At 48.9% G+C, this 17,271-nt stretch overlaps 1 protein-coding gene across 8 annotated transcripts in view; it reads right to left on the bottom strand.

Moving 5' to 3' along the window:
- ARHGAP32 (Rho GTPase activating protein 32) overlaps positions 1-17,271 on the bottom strand; it is a 239,498-nt gene that overhangs the window by 86,721 nt on the left and 135,506 nt on the right. For all 8 annotated transcript variants that reach the window (XM_048328557.1, XM_048328558.1, XM_048328554.1 and 5 more), the window contains one exon: positions 8,292-8,378. In XM_048328557.1, coding sequence (XP_048184514.1) covers positions 8,292-8,378 — 87 coding nt within the window. The remainder of the gene's footprint in view (positions 1-8,291; positions 8,379-17,271) is intronic.

The raw sequence follows: 17,271 nt of genomic DNA, 5'->3' as shown, positions 1-17,271 counted from the left end.
TGCCCTGCGTTTTTTGTTCAGTGAATCTGCTATTTGGAAGGGCAGATGTTGTTCCAAGGTCCGTGACTGTCACCTACCCTGAGGCTGAGCATCCCAACTGCACACCTGGGCTGTCTCCTGCTGCTTCCTCAGCCACCTGACACCCAGCATCACCTGCTGAGCAGAGCAGCTTTGCAGCCTTGCAGAGGGTGGGACTGGATGAAACTGTTTGAGGCGATTTGTCCTAACAGTGTCACCTTCCCCACGTAAACAGGTACTAAAAATGTGTGCATGGCAAACCTCCCCACAAGGAATAAACATCAAGGAAGGAAAGAAAAACAGAATATCCACCACAGTCCTCCTCTCATTCTGGATTTGAACCAAGCCCTGCTCTTGGAAAAGTTGTAAAACAAGTAAATTGAAGGCAAAGGGCTCCTCTGCAAAGCATCTGCACTTGCTCAGTTGTGGGGAGGACTCGGTGTCTCGTCAGAACAACCCAAGTGTCCCCTTCCATTTGTGGCTGGGCCCAGCCTTGTCTCCAAAGCACCACATGAGGATCAGGAGCCCTGCCAAGATCCATCACTCACAGGGAGAAACCACAGTCCTGTCCCCATGGATTTCTGCAGTGATCCTCAGTGCCAGAGCCCAGAGCACAGTCTGGGGACAAGCAGAGATCTCTAATTCTTGCTTGTTTTCTGTCTGAAGGCAAAACGCCCAAAGGCCACGACATTAACAGACTATCATGGAGCTGTGAGAGCCTCTGCTGCTCACAGACACCCTTTCAGGACAGCACTTTCATGTGATACTGCACTTTATCCTGACAAATAACCTTCCCTCTCGCTCATCATCCCTCCCTAGAGCACGGACTGGCCGTTTCCTTCAGCTGGGGGTTTCCACCAGGGAAAACCATCTGAAGTTGTATCACTCACATTCCCTCTGACCAAGAACCACCCAGCAGCTCAGCCTCAGGCAGGTCTGAGGAGCTGGGAGGCTCTTGCCTTCAGGAGGTTATTTCCAGATACCCTCTTTCCCCAGAAAAACCCACCCTCAAATAAATTCCCCAGAGCATTTCCCCACTGGAGTTTGAGCACAGAAAGCCTCTGTCCCTGGCACGTTGAGGGGACACCTTGAACTGCACCTACATTTGCACCTGCTGAAAAAATGTGCTTTAGCACCAACAGCTCCACGACAGTTTTTATATAAAGAATTATTCCATTCAAAATCCACACATAGCTACAACACTGCTTCTGCGTCTCATGCATCCAGAGTTAAGAAGAGAAAGAGCTGACCCCATTTCTGTCACAATATACATTTAAATAATTAAATAGAGAAAAAAAAATCCAAAGAGAGCCATGAATGGAGCAGTTAAAGACCAAAGTTTAAGGGCGACAGTAATTTTTGATGTCTCGTTACCAGTGGATGGATGGACACAGCAGAGCAGTGAAACTGCCCCTGGCTGGGGCTGAAGGACCAGTCCCACCAGCAGGGCCAGGGAATCCCAGAGCCCCAGGACACACAGATGCAGCTGGGACAGTGCAGTGCAGCTCCTGGAGGGGACAAAAATCCCTTTTGCCTCAAAACTGCCACTTCCATGGTGACATGTCACAACAGGACAAGAGGAAATGGCCTCCAGCTGTGCCAGGGGAGGGTCAGGTTGAACACCAGGAGGGACTTCTTCCTGGAAAGAGTGGTCAGGCATTGGAAGGGGCTGGCCAGGGAGGTTCCTGGAGTGCCCAAGGAACACCCGGACATGGCATTCAGTGCTCTGGGCTGGTGACAAGGTGGGGATCAGTCACAGAGCAGACTTGATGGTTTGGGAGGGTTTTTCCAACCTCAGTGACTCCATGATTCTGTGTGTGAATTAAGGATCACAGGGCAAAACCCCAGGCTGAGCTAAGGGTATGGTGAATCTGCTTTTAAAACAGGGCACAGCACACCCCAGTGTTAATCCTGCTGGATGTGAGTGCTGCCCTACCCAGTTCTGCTGGAAAACTCCAAACACCGGCCACTCAAACCCTTGTCCTTAATACCTGTTACCCCAATTACTCAGTGAATTTGTCCTCCAGTGTTATCATGCCAGCTACAGAGTAATAAACATTAATTATGCAGTTCAGATGCAATTCAACCCCTACAGATGCCAATTCACTTTCCCAAACCCTGGAACAGAGCCAGGTGTTTCAAAGCCCCTCCACCCTGGCTCTGGGATCTCCTGAGGTCTGAGCACAGCCCAGCAGCACCCTGCAGGCTGCCTGCCAGCTTCAGGCATTCTTGATTAATTCTCATTCCCACTGTCACTTCATTTTTATTTACTGCTGCTGGGAGCAGGAGGCACGGAGTGTGTGACCTCAGATCCACCGGAGCACAGCACGTGGAATGATGGATTAGCAGGGTGGAAACAAGGAATTCTGCTGCTTTCTTTTGCCTAATGTGAAACAGCCCTCAATGCCCGAGAAAAGTTTAGGACAGAGGTTTCAACACGTGTGCACATCTGGAAGGATGGGGTAGAAATATCCAAGCCAGAATGGGCAGGTTTTCAGAAGGTTTCGTGGATTTATAAAATACCCAGGATTTGTTACCCTGAGAAGCTGTGGCTGCCCCATCCCTGGATAGGCCAGGCTGGACGGGCCTTGGAGCAACCTGGAATAGTGGAAGGTGTCCCTGCCCATGGCAGGGGGTGAAACTGGGTGGGCTTTAAGTTCTTTTCCAACTCAAACTCTCCATGATTCCATTTCCAAACACCTGCACACATGAGGCACCAAATTCGTGGGCAACCTGTCAGTGGAAGTTTCATTTCTCCAGTCATCTTCAGGCAAGTGGTGCCAAGAGGCAGAAAAGAAGAACAGAAAACAAGGCAGGGGAAAGGTCGTGATGGTGACCAGCATTTTAATGCATCTGAAAGCAGAGCAGCTTTTGTAAGCCCTGCTGAGCACACACAGGCTGGCCCTGACCACGGGGTGAGGACACACAGGGGGCTGCATCATGTGAAAATTTACTGTTTAATAAAAGCACCTACTAATTGCTTTTGTTTTGTTTAGCAAAATCCTACATCAAGGCAGAAAATTGTATACAAACATGGAGAAGGAGCCATTTCTGAAGACAGATTTTGCACTGGGTAGGATCCACCTGGATGCTCCACACAGATACATCCCTTTAACAAACATGTGAGAGCTTTCCCCTCTCTGTCTTTCTGAAAGTATATAAAGCACACAGAAGAATATCCGTGCGTTAGAATCTGTCCTTTAGTCATCTGTTTAAAGAGCTTTTCACAGGAGCAAAGTAGCACTTACTCAGTTCCTGTTCTCCAGGTGTTTGAGCTCAATCAGAAACTATTAATAAAGAACAAGCCTTCAAGACAAAAAACCCAGCCATACTTTGAATGTTTGACTCAAAAATCCTCCTGCAAGCAATTTGTGGTTCCAGCCTGGACCATTCCAGGCAGCCAGAAGCAGCAAACCACACTTGAGACATTGCTCCTCTGACTAAGACATCGTCCCTGTGGGAAGTATCTTCCACTCTCCCCTCCCCACAAATCACCCGGGGTGGGGAGTCCTGCCTGCTCTTCCTCCTTGGAGCCTGTTTTTCCTGGCATTCCCTCCTGTGCCCTTCAGGCACTCATTACTGTACAGGGAATGTGGGATGGGGATGCCTTCAGAGCTGGGTAAATCCTGCTCTTCAAACAGAAGGTGCCCAGCTCGAATCTCCCGCAGGGCAGAGCTGGGACAAGCAGCCGAGGTTTGGGGCAGTGTCTTCCTCTGTGCATCAGAGACCTGATTCCATCCATCAGAGCAAACACAGCCCAGACAGCAGCACTGCTGGAACCAGGAACAGGACAGGGCACGGCACTGGGCATCCCGTGCCACAGGAATGGCCCAGCTCCTGCCAGCCTGAAAATGGGAGCAGGAAAATGGAGAAAACCATTGGACCACGAGAATACCTGCTCTGGGAACAGCCTTAGAAACGTGCCAGTGCTGGAGCAGAAAAAGGCTTCCTTTGTTGGCACTATCCCCTGGAAAGCGGGAGCAGGAAAGGTGCTGTGGCTGGGCTGGCATCACAGCAGTCAGCCTGTGTTTGATCCCCAAGCTGTGCCAGCCCCGGCTCGTGCCCGTGCAGTCTGACATCCCTGCTCAGCAGGGCCTGTCAGCCCTGCCCCAACAATCCACCTGTGAGCATGGACATGAGCAGCAGAAGCCTTGGCAATGGCTGGAGGTTACGTGAACATCTCCACAGCCAGTCCTTGTTCTCTCCCTGCCACTCAAAATGTCACCAAAAATGATGCTTGAGGTGTTCAAACACCACGAATTTCACACTGTAAACAGTATTTACAAGTTTCTTTTATTTTTCAGAACAAAAGCTGAGACTGGGCATTCTTCTGTCGTAATATTGAAGTAAGTACACAGGGAGGTGCTGTAATGTCACACAGACAAACCCCAAAACATCCAAAAGGCACATTTCCAGCCTTCCTTACAAGCTGCCTGGATTAGCCCATCCCAGCCTTTCTGCAGGCTCTGACTTGTGCTGATTTATTCTCCATACACCAGGTAACCCCTTTTAAATGTGGTTCAGACCATGTAAATTCTTTGCTTATCCCAGTGGAAACTCGCAAGGATTGCAAACATTGTCCAAGGACCTTCACAGCACCAGGTACAGTATGAATTCCTACAGGTCTCAGGCACCCCCTGTGCTCCTTCAGGGACCACAGGGATTATCAGTTGCTGTCTCCAGGTTCAGAGGGTTCAGTCCTCACATCATCGTTTCAGGACTTGACCCTTTTATTTTAACAACATCACTCTTTTCACAGCAGTCCTGAAATAGCCATCTTCTAGAAATGCAAGTTCAGTGCAATCTTCCTTGGAAAAGAAAGGAAAATCCACCTGCATTGCTGAAAAAAAACCAAACTAAACCAAACCCTCCTATCATTGGCTCTTCCCAACAGGATTTAATTCCCTCCCTTTGTCATTTCCTAGTTTTCATGTTTAAATTTTTCCACAGGAATCAAAAGAAGAACCTGTCTCTCCTCTTTTCTGAAACAGCTCTCTATATATTCCCACTGCTCCCTAAGAGCTAATAAACTGGATTAATTTTTTGAGGTTTTTAAGCAGAAGAGAAGCTGAGCAGAGACTTAACCCCCCCTCCAAACCTTGCACAAAGCCTGGATTTCACAAGCTGACTTGCAGCACAAATATACCTCCCAGAGAATGCTTTTTCAAACCTTATCTGAGGTTTTGCAAAATAAGCATCAAGCTTATGTAAGTGGTGTAATTCTCTTTACACCACTAAAATGATACTTACAGATGGGAAAGAGTGGGGTAGAATTCCCTCAGTGTAAGTAGCTGTGTCCTGCCAAACCCAGCCAAGGCTGAGATGGATGTTTGAAATATCTGCTGTTCAAAAGCTTTGCTCTGCTGCCTGCTCCAGAGGGAAATGACACAGTAAATGCCACTGATGGGCCCCAGCACACAGGGTGGGTCTGCACAGCCCAAACTGGGCAAGGCCCAGCACTGAACCCCAAACCCACGGGTTTAACTTATTTCTCTAAGTCTGGAATCCAAAGCTGCCAGGACGGCAACACCCTCACTCTCTGCTATCTGCTTCTGCAACAAAGCACAGCTGTTTGAAAGCTTCCACATTTCTGTGGATGCAGCCTCACTGACAGAATTCCCTGTGTCCATCTGAGCAATCCAGGATATTGCTCAGGCTGCTGCAGTGGCTGAACACCAGTGCTGGAAGCACATCCAAAGGGTGAGGAAAGCCAAATTTGGTTTTCAGGCTTTTTTCCTCCCTCCTTCAATATTTTTGGCCTGATGCAGCTGCGTCCTGCCAAAATCTGTCCCCACTGCACCATCATTCCATGAGCTATTTCACACCTCCCATTCCATTCTCATGTGGAGCCAAATCCACGCAGACACTGCTGGTGTCCAACATGTGATGGAATGGAATCTTCCCCTGGGCACTGGGAGAGGCCATGGGATGTCAGGGGTGAGGTATCTCCATGGCAGAAATGGTGCTCAGCTGTGCAGTTCCTTCCATGCCTTCCTGGTCATTGGATCCAGATGTCACAAGCTTCTCAGCTTTCTATTGATCTGAGAGACAGGGACATGGAGTAATATGGGAGAGGGTCACTTGGGGGAGGGAGAAGCTTGAGCTAGCCAGGTAGAGTACTTTAAAACAGAAGAGAAAAAAAAAAGAGAAAAAAGAAGAAAAAAATACAGGAAAAGTAAGGAAAAAAGGAAAAAGAGAAAAGGGAAAGAGGGAAAGGGGGAAAGAAGAAAAGGTGAAGACAGACAGGGGGAAAAGGGGAAAGAGAAAAAGGGGAAAGAGAAAAAGGAGAAAGAAAAAAGGGAATGAGGAAAAAGGGAAAGGAAAAGAGGAAAAGGGAAAAAAAGAAGGTAAAAATAAAAGGAAAAAGAAAAAGGAAGAAAGGAAGACAAAGGTGGCTGGTTCTATGCCCATCCTTTAAAGGGATGAAGCCAACTCCCAGTGTTTCCATTTGAGTTCAGTCAAACACTGGGAAGGGAAGGGAAGGGAAGGGAAGGGAAGGGAAGGGAAGGGAAGGGAAGGGAAGGGAAGGGAAGGGAAGGGAAGGGAAGGGAAGGGAAGGGAAGGGAAGGGAAGGGAAGGGAAGGGAAGGGAAGGGAAGGGAAGGGAAGGGAAGGGAAGGGAAGGGAAGGGAAGGGAAGGGAAGGGAAGGGAAGGGAAGGGAAGGGAAGGGAAGGGAATTTCTCAGGAGCTGGGCCTGCAGAGGAGCAATTCCCTTTGCCAGGCTCAGAATTTCCCCCACTGTCCCCACACAGATGAAATCCATCTGTACCCTCAGACACACCCCTGCAAAGCACTGGAGAGTGGGAGTGAGGTGCCAGAGGAGTGGGGACAGGCCTCACCTCCATCCTGCCCCATCCCAGCCCTCTGCTGCTCCTGAGGCTCCCTCCTGCACAGGGACATTCTGCAGGCTTTGGGACACACTTATACCTGAGGCACCCTGTGAACCTCTGCAGGTGTAGTAGGGTGGGGGAAGGATCAGAAGTGATGTACTCTGGAGCTAGAGGAAAACTGCCACGTTCTCCAGGCTCACCTGCAACAGCCAGGGAATAACCCCGGGCTCATCCCTCCACTAAGCACTGCAAATGTGTCCCAAATGTGAGTGCTCGAAACACTGAAATTCCAGTTTCCTACAGTCCCCTGGAACTCCATTTCCCAGGCACTGCCCTGCCCGTGGCTGGACACAGACGTGTGCCCGCCCTCAGGGTTTGCTGTGCTGCTTGCCAGCCTGGGCTGCTGGCCTGGGAAGTGCTGCTTTTGTGCCAGACTGGCTCCAGGGGGTTACAACAGTCCTGGAAAACTCCCAAACACTGGCAAATTTGAGAGATGTCCACTTGGAACCTCCCTTCCCTCTCCCGAGAGCACATTTATAAACACGTACAGGAACACATGAAAGCTGCCCATAGAGGGGAATTCCCTGCTGGAATTAACCCTGCTGGAGCTCAGCCTGGCCAGGCTGCATCTCCAGAACAGAACGAGAGGCTCTGCTCTCCAGGATGTGGGATGCTCTGCTCCATAGGATGCAGGATGCTCTGTTCCTCGGGATGAAGGATGCTGTGTTTGTGTTCCTCAGTGCTCCCAACAGCCCACTCTGAGCACAGAGCTGAGGCAGCAGAGCAGGGACACTGCAGATTCACCCCATCTGTGTGTACTCGTTGATAAGCGGGACGCTCAGGTGCTGAGGTGAATCATGGAAAGAGTTGCTATCCTAAACCCAGGAAAACACCCAAACCCAGGCAGTAACTGCACTGAACCTGCCCCTGCCCTGCATCTCCCACAGAGAGGGACTCACTGAGCATATTAAAACACACCCATTATGTAGCATTTTACAAAGTCACACAGATCAGCAGGTGGAGAATTTGTGGGACAGAGCAGCAGATTCCTCTGCCCAAAGCATCTTGAGATGAGAATTCCACACCAGGTGTCTGGGAGCAGCACACTGTGGTAACAAACCCCTGGCTGGGATTCTCCCTGTCCAGGTGTCCGTGTCCCCCCAAAGTGCCCTCAGCCTGGGCACACCCACTCCTGTCTCTGGGCTCATCCCTGGGCATCAGCGAGGAGCCTTTGCTTCACATTCTCCGTTCTCTCCCCTCAATGCTTCTCCTCTCCTGCAACGTACTGGTGGCAGCACCACAGGCAGTATCCCTAGGGGACTGAGCCAGGGAAGAGATGGAAAACCCCAACCACACCACAGGGAAGTGTCACATCACAGTATTCTGGGGCTCTGTTGGAAAGAGAATGAAAGCCAGGCTGGGGAGAGGAAAGGGGGCGTTTACCTGACACGAGATCTGCACCAGGTACACGAGTTCCTTGGACTCACAGCCATTCCTCGTTACTTCGTTCTGTTCCTCCGGGAGCGAAAGCTGCAGAGACAGGGAGGGGAGAGAGAGAGGAGCAGGTCAGTGAGGGGGATAAACCAGGCACACCATGGCACATGGAGCACAACATCCACACCAGCCAGCTCCAAGACATGTCTGGTCTCAGGGAATCGGGGAATCATCAGGGAAGGGCTTGTCTGGCTGGAGCTGCCCCAGGGGAGACTCTCCTGGATTCTGGCACCTCACCTGACAGGTTAAAAATAAAAACATGGTTCAAAAATAAAACAATTATGGGGAGGCAAACTGTTCAAGGCAGGATTAAACCTCCAGCTTAGAAGTCTGCAAAATTAATTGTTCACTGAAAATATCTCTATAAATATTCATGGCTAGTGAATATAGAACAGTGCTTCTCCCTACCCCCTTCTCACATTTTATTTATTTTTTTATTTTATACATTCAGGCAGACATTAGATAATAAAACGTATCTCCTAATTTCAGTGTTGTCAAGCAATTCACCCCAGCAGAGTTTTATGGCACCATTCATCACACCCAGAGTCATTAACTGCATCATCAGGATGTGTTTGTGTGAGAGTAGTGAGGAGAGATTTCACTGTCTCATTTCTGCACAGGGACCAAGGCCAGAGCATGCCACTCCTGGCCTTGTTATCCCCCTAGTCTTGATATCCTGCACTGAAAATGGCTTATGTTTAATGATCTTCTCTGAGAACAGAAATTACAAATCATCATAAGCAAATTAAGACTGTTTGCAAAGCAAATAAATAAAGGAAATGTGTACATAAAACTTAAAAGGCTGTAAAAAAATCCTAATTAGCCACGAGCGAAAAAATCCTGAAACAAATAAAAGCAGAAATGAAAGAAAGGCTGAGGAGAAGAATCCCAAGTTGATGTATTCAATGAATGTAAGCAAGGAAAATCAGAAGTGGGGAGTGAGAGACACCTCATGAAAGAGGGACAAAGAAGGCAAAGTTCTCTCCACACAAATGACCATGACACCTGGAATTAATTCAACTTTGTTCTGCCACAATCTCCCTTCTCTCTGCAAGGAAGTCCCACAGCACATGGATTCAGCCTTCTCCCTCCACCAACCCAACTCCTGCAATACTAATTTCTTTTCTGATGGCTGTAGACAGGTAATTAACAACATTCCTGGACCAAAGCAGGTCTTTGGACTTGTACAATTTATTATCAACCTAGGCTGCTGCCATTAATGTGATTAAACACAACCACTGCTTCTGTATTGCACCTTCCCCCCACCTTTGTCATCATTCTTTGCTATCAAATGTCACATTTGAAGTGCTACTGAGTTTTGAAACTACAGCCAAAGGAAACCCAAAGCAAGCAGTAGAGGAAGGCTTACAAATGCTGGAGATATTTTCCATGTTTGCCAGGTATGAGGAGCTCCAGTTCAAAGAGGCCACAAAGATGATCCAAAGGCTGGAGCAGCCCTTCTGTAAGGAAAGGCTGAGAGAACTGGAAGTGTTCAGACTGGAAAAGGGAAGGCTCCAGGGAGAGCTCAGAGCCCCTTGCAGGGCCTAAAGGGGCTCCAGGAGAGCTGCAGAGGGACTGGGGACAAGGCATGGAGGGACAGGACCCAGGGAATGGCTTCCCAGTGCCAGAGGGCAGGGCTGGATGGGAGATTGGGCAGGAATTGTTCCCTGGGAGGGTGGGCAGGCCCTGGCACAGGGTGCCCAGAGCAGCTGGGGCTGCCCCTGGATCCCTGGCAGTGCCCAAGGCCAGGCTGGACATTGGGGCTTGGAGCAGCCTGGGACAGTGGGAGGTGTCCCTGCCCATGGCAGGGAGTAGAACAAGATGGGCTTTAAGGGCTCTTCCAACCCAACCCATTCTGGGATTCTGTGAATCAAATGTGGGTTTCCTACTCCTGGAGAAAGGTTTCCATCCTTAATCTCCCCTGTGCTCACCGAGGGCACACAAACCTCCCAGCCCCAAGGGAATTTCAGGTGTCCCTTCACTGTGTATCAGTGCCAAAGCTCATCACCACAGGCCCCCGAAGAAACAACAGCCAGGCAACAAAATCACCAGAGCTCCCTGGAAGGAATTCAGGGCCTGATTCTGTGCAGCAGAACGTGGGGTAGAGAAAGGCACGGGGTGAGTTAGGATGGGTTGAGTTCATCCCCTTCCCTCTCACACACGGCCACCAGGCCGGGCTCCGGCCTCGCCAGGGCTCTGCACAGACTCCTCAGGAGAGCAGCAGTGTGTCAGCTGCAGGTGTGGGGTCCATGTGTGTAGGACACTGAGGTACAGCAAACCCCATTCCCAAGGCACACCCGCCTGAGGACCATCCTGCTGATGCACATTCAGGGAGTTTGCACCCTCCCAGGCAGCCCCTGCTTCAGTCACTGTTCAGACAAACTCACTGTGTGGAGAGGTGACATCTCAGCCCACTGATGGGCCCTACATCCATGCAAATGTCTCGTTTGAGAGGGGAGTTGTAAAAACCAGCTGAACACTGCTCCCCTCCCACAGGCAGCCTCGTGCTGACTGAGACAGAGACAGAAACTGTTTACACAGGAAAATCTATTGAGTTTATCCTGCAATCCAGCTGTCCTCACATCAAAATGCCCCCAAAGATGAATATTCGCTCATGTTCCCGGTCCCCATGTGGTTCAGTTTGTATTTTGCTTTGTTAATAGACATGCACCAAAGCTCTCCCAAAAATTGTGGCTGTCCTGTCGTTTAAAAGCCTTTCCTGCTGCTGCATCCCTTGTAAACAGAATATCCTGGAAAGCACAGTGGCCCCCAGGCTTGATTTGAAATCCAAGCACAAAGCAAAGACCTTACTGGACTCTGAACATGACTCACAGGCAGAATTTGGTTGGCTTCAAAGTGGGACATTGATTTTTGTGTTCTTAAAGAACAGCAGGGCCTGGTGGATATCCCTGTAACTGTGCCAACGTGTTTTCCTGAGATAAATAATCTGTAAATAGCATTTATGGCAACTGATCAGAGTTAAACAGCACATATTTTATAATATATAATCTGCAATGTTCCTTCTTCACATTGAAATTGGCTGTCAAAGCTTCTGAGCCTGGCGAACAATTATGATGCATTAGGTCCCATTAGGTTCATTTATGTTGGAATACATATACTTAGCTAGGATGAATGGATATGACCGATTTCATAAATTATATTTAGAGTATCCTCAACTTTTCACTGGCAGCATTTCATGATATGCAAAGAAAGCCTTAAAAATGGTCATGCTACACTTTATGGATAATTGCGAACACCACAGAATCAGGGAATCCCAGAATGGTTTGGGTTGGAAGGGACCTTAAAGCTCATCTGGTTCCTTGGGCAGGGACACCTCCCACTGTCCCAGGTTGCTCCAAGCCGGCCTTGGACACTTCCAGGGATGGGGCAGCCACAGCTTCTCTGGGCAATAGTGCCAAGGCATTGCTCAGATTTGCTTTTACACAGCTGGGGACAAGTTTGGGAGTCTCCCCCCTGCTTCCTGCACACACCCCCTGAGAACTGATGATGAATTCAACACAGATCATTGTTCCTCTACCAGCAAACTGGTACCCCAAGCTTTTGGCTCTTTTTGCCCAAAAGAGCAGCGCTTGCTGGCCAAGACTTTGCTGATCACATATATAGGGAGGTCAAGCTTAAAAATGCTTCTAGTTCATGTCTGAGACAGAGGCTCATCTCTGGCAATCTGGGTGATAAGGGCACTGATTACAGGGGTCTCCTGCAGAGCAAAACTTATTGGTCATTCCTGTTGTAGGGAAGAACAGCAACAAAGAAGGAGGCTGAATTATAATATGGCACATTCAGAATTAAAAATAATTAAAAGATGACCCTTGAGATCTGTGCAATCATTTTTTACTTCCAGCCACTGAAGTCTTGTGTGCTCCTCTTACAAACCGTGAAAGCTGTAAAAAATCATCTCAGGGAAAGCACTACATAAATCTGTTGACAGGACTGGGATTGTTGGCTACTAACAAAGTGCCAAATCCTGGCCAGGTAAGACCTGGTGCCCCTGAGCCCCAGACGTCAAAGGAAGCTCAGCTTTAACTTTCATCTCCTTGTTTCCTGAGTGATGTCAATTCCATCATCCAGCTCTCCCAGTGAAAGGATAATTTGTGAGAAGCCTGGGAAGCATAGATTTGATTTGTCTGTGGGACTTAATTCAACTTCTGCTTCATAAAGCCATGAACACACTGATCTCACTCATGCACATCACAGCCAGTGAGTAACACAGAGCTGCAGCAGAGAGCTCACAATAAAATTAAAATATGTAAAAAAGAGAAAAGGAACATAAAAGAAAAGAAAAAGCCCGAAGAAATCCCCCTCCCCAACAGAATTAGAGTTAAGGTTAGAATTTAATGGGGGAGGCATTCAGTAATTAGATGACAATTAATGAGAACTGTAAACTAGAAAAATAATCTTGATTCCAAATAGAAGGAGCAGATCATCCTTCTCAAACAGTGTAAACTTTTAGTAAACTTTAATTTATCTAATTCACTGACACCTCATCTCATGTCAGAGGTGTGGAGCTACACTGACCTGGGACACAGCCAGGGAATAACACTCCAGAGAGCAGCAAAACCCTATAAAATAACTCCTACAATTCCTGGAGTTGATTTCAGTCTCCCACACAGCACCTGCCAAGTTTCATCTCAGTTCCTTGGGTAACGATGCCTGAGTGGGAGCCAGCAGAGAGCCAAGACCTGGGCAGGGGATGCTGTGTTTGCACACCAGGGACTGCTCCTTCAAGAGGCTTTAGGGACACTGCTGGTGCAAACAGGAGCTTTTCCAGGAAAACACTGGGACAATCACAAATATCCACCAGCAATCTGAGCTGACAGAGGCATTTCTGGCATCTCTCACAGATGGTGACAGAAACCTGTCCTTGGCCCTGACCTGAGGGTTTCTCGTGGAAAACACACATTTCGTGGCCAGTCAAAGGAATTATGGAGAATCCCAGAATTGTTGAGGCTGGAAAAGCCTCTGAGACCACGGAGTCCAACTGCTTCTCCAGCACTGCCAAGGCCACCACTGACCCACGTCCACAAGTGTCACATCCACATGGATTTGAAATCCCTCTGGGGGTGGGGACTCCACCACTGGCCCTGGGCAGCTGTGCCAGAGCTGGACAGCCCTTTCCAGGAAGAAATTTTCCCCAATATCCACCCTGAGCCTCCCCTGGCCCAGCCTGAGGCCGTTCCCTCTCCTCCTGTCCCTGTTCCCTGGGAGCAGAGCCCGACCCCCCCGGCTGCCCCCTCCTGTCAGGGACTTGTGCAGAGCCACAAGGTCCCCCCTGAGCCTCCTTTGCTCCAGGCTGAGCCCCTTTCCCAGCTCCCTGGACATAAAATGAACACAGCTGCTCTCTACAGCTCTTTCTCTATGCTTCAAAATATTAATTATTTAATATTAATTACTGCTATTTAACGCAATATTATCCACCTAATATATATAATTATATTGTAGTATATATCTAAATATATGCATATAAATGTGAGTACATTATTTGTATAATAAATATTATTATATTCATATAATAAATTACATCTCTAATAGAAAAGATAATAAACATGTAATTATATTTATATCCTGAATATAACTTAGTTATTATAAGGTAAAGTCCAAGCAAGTTGAGCCTCATTAGCAGCCCCTCTCCCCTGTGATCTAACACAACCAACTGGCGGCATCTGGCCAGTGATCCAGGTGGGACGAGGAGCTCACATTTGTAGGAAACTCCAGGAGACAAGGGATGGCAGGAACGCTGACCACAGCTTTAGCCAGGAGTTTTAAGTCAGTGGAAAGGCTGCTGCTTTTCCTGGCAGAGGTTGTGTCATTGTTCCAAGGAAAGCTGGTGATCTTGCATGTTTTCCCAGGATGGAATTCCAGGTTAAATCCCTGGGGAAGGCAGCCAGACACAGGTGATGGGAATTACTGCTGCTCACACTCAGCCATGGCAAAAGCTCATCAAGCCTCCAGAGCACTGTTACATCTGATAACTTCTTTCTAACAGTATTAGGAATAACTTTTCTTTCCCCTTCCTAAACCACCACACTTTAATGTCTGTTAATCTATGTTGTTTGTGCACTTTAGCAAATCAAACGAGGTCAAAGTCCCGGGACCAGCGGCACCTTCACGCAATGTGTGCACTGGGTGCAAGCCTGTCTGGTGGCCAAGGGCAAGGAGCAGGAGGCTCATTTCCCTGTGAAACATCGCTATGTTTGATTAAGAAACAGTAATTCTAAGACCCAAATATCCTTGGGACAAATCCTGAAGAAACTAAAAGCTAATTAAACTCCGAGATGCTGCCTCATTATAAGGAAAAGCTGTGACCACATATCTCAGCCCCAGTCACCAACAGCCAGTTCCTGCACTAGTTCCTAAATTATCCTGCTGACCCAAGCCCCACTTCACCCTCATTACCCAGGCCATTACTCACAGCAGCTTGTCTGGTAATGGGGCATCTTCCAGACCTGCCTTTTGATACATGTAAAGATTTTATTTTATTATATTTGAAATTTTAGGTTGGCAAATCTTCTCAAACAGGAAACATTTTCTACCTAATTACTCTGACTGCATAAATGTATTTATCTGGCCTGTTTTGACTCACTCCAGCTTTATCTTGCTAAATATACTAGTTATCCTCCCACACACTTCCTATCTTCTCCCGTTTTCCCTTCTCATCCTCAACTGTGGCTTCGGAGCAGGAAAAGAACATTTTCCACAGAGTGGTTTCTTTACCCAAGCGTAAATATCCTGAAGTAATGATCAAAGTAAAGACAAGAAAGCCCTGTTTAAAGAGTATTTTTCTATCTGACTCTCCTTTTTTCCCCTGCTATTCTAAATCACCTCTCTGACAACTCCAACACAGCAAAACTCAAAAGCAACAAAAAACACACAGAAAATCAAATAGGGCTTGATAAGAGTAAAAAGGAAAATGCACCTCCTGTAATGCCACACAATCACTACTCCAGGCTCCCCAGGGTGTGAGTAAATCCTTTGCTGCACGTCATCTGAACCATGTGGAATGCTGGGCCTTATCCCTGGACAATCATGGAGCACCAGGGGCCTGCCCAGCCACACTCAGCCACCATCAGCAGCAAGCTGAGCAGAGATCCAAGCACAGCTCCCCCTGACCAAAATCAGCTGGATTTTGATCTCTAAGGACTCTTCCAAACCCAAGCATTCCGTGTTTCTTGGGTTTCCACACCTGTTTTGTACAGAGTGTGAGATACCATTGTGTGGAAGGGTTTGGATGCTGGAATTAAACTCCACAGCACCTCTGCAGTAAAGAGGCAAAACATCTCCATGGAGAGATCTTCTCTGGTGCCCAGTGACACCACACGAGGGAACGGCTGGAGCTGTGCCAGGGGAGGGTTAGGATGGATTTTGGGAAAAGGTTCTTCCCCCCGAGGGTGCCGGGCACTGCCCAGGCTCCCCAGGGAATGGGCACGGCCCCGAGGCTGCCAGAGCTCCAGGAGCATTTGGACAGCGCTGCCAGGGGTGCCCAGGCTGGGGTTGTTGGAGTGGCTGTGCAGGGCCAGGGGTGGGACTGGATGATCCTGGTGAGTCCCTCCCGGCTCAGGATATTCTGTGATCTGTGACAGGGTGATTCTGTGACACCCTGTTTTCTCCCCACGGATTGAGCACAAAACAACAGAAAACATCACTGGAATGTGCAAGGATACGAGGGATAGATGTGAAATTGACTCACGGAATCCCAGAACGGTCTGGCTTGGAAGGGACCTTAAAGCTCATCACATTCCACCCCCTGCCATGGGCAGAGACACCTCCCACTGTCCCAGGCTGCTCCAAGCCCTGTCCAGCCTGGCCTTGGGCACTGCCAGGGATCCAGGGGCAGCCACAGCTGCTCTGGGCACCCTGTGCCAGGGCCTGCCCACCCTCCCAGGGAACAATTCCTGCCCAATATCCCATCCAGCCCTGCCCTCTGGCACTGGGAAGCCATTCCCTGGGTCCTGTCCCTCCAGCCCTTGTCCCCAGTCCCTCTGCAGCTCTCCTGGAGCCCCTTTAGGCCCTGCCAGGGGCTCTGAGCTCTCCCTGGAGCCTTCTCCTCTCCAGGTGAGCACCCCCAGCTCTCCCAGCCTGGCTCCAGAGCAGAGGGGCTCCAGCCTGGCAGCAGCTTCGCATCCTCCCTGGACTCGCTCCAGCAGTTCCGCATCCTTCTTTCATGGGGGGCCCCAGAGCTGGACACAGCAAATCTCTTTCCCAGCAGACAGGAGCTCCCATCCAATCAGAGGTGTACTCAGAGGTTGGGTTTTATGCAAGAACTCACACTGAGTAAATGTAAGAGGTTGTGGGCTGTGTGTTTTGCCTGCAGTTACTTCCAGAACTATTTTAAGCTTGCAAATCACACAAGACAATTTCTTCCTATGGCAGGATGATTATTCAGCAGTCAGCATCCCTTCATCTGAGCTTCACCTTCAAGACTGACAAATCCTAGCATGGTTTATAAATATGAACAGCTCAAGAAAAGGGCAGATCCCAAGCCCAGCGGGACCCTCGGGGTGCTTTACTGGTACTGGATGCAGCACTGGCTCCACATGTGCCTTACAAGTGCAAGAACAGGTCTCCTTTGGGCTATTTGGCTATTTTGTTTTTAATATCAGCTTCCAGTGAGGTCGTGCACAAGTGCTGCACATCTTGGTGCTTCTGAGAGAGGTGAGAACAGCTGGGACACTCCTTGAAGTCCTCCAAAATCAAAACTCCTGCAGAGAATAACTTTAAAATCATAGAATCGCAGAATTCTATTCTAAGGCAGGGACACCTTCCACTAGCCCAGGCTGCTCAGAGTCCTATCCAACCTGGCCTTGGACACTTCCAGGGATGTGGCAGACACAGGTGGAGATGTATGGACACTGAGAAGACCCTGCTGGGCTCCCATGGAACAATGGAGCTCCTGGCGTGGGACAAACTGCTG

Source organism: Corvus hawaiiensis, chromosome 25 (genome assembly GCF_020740725.1).
Source record: "Corvus hawaiiensis isolate bCorHaw1 chromosome 25, bCorHaw1.pri.cur, whole genome shotgun sequence".
Lineage (NCBI taxonomy): Eukaryota > Metazoa > Chordata > Aves > Passeriformes > Corvidae > Corvus > Corvus hawaiiensis.
This window is presented reverse-complemented; position numbering and strand designations above follow the sequence as displayed.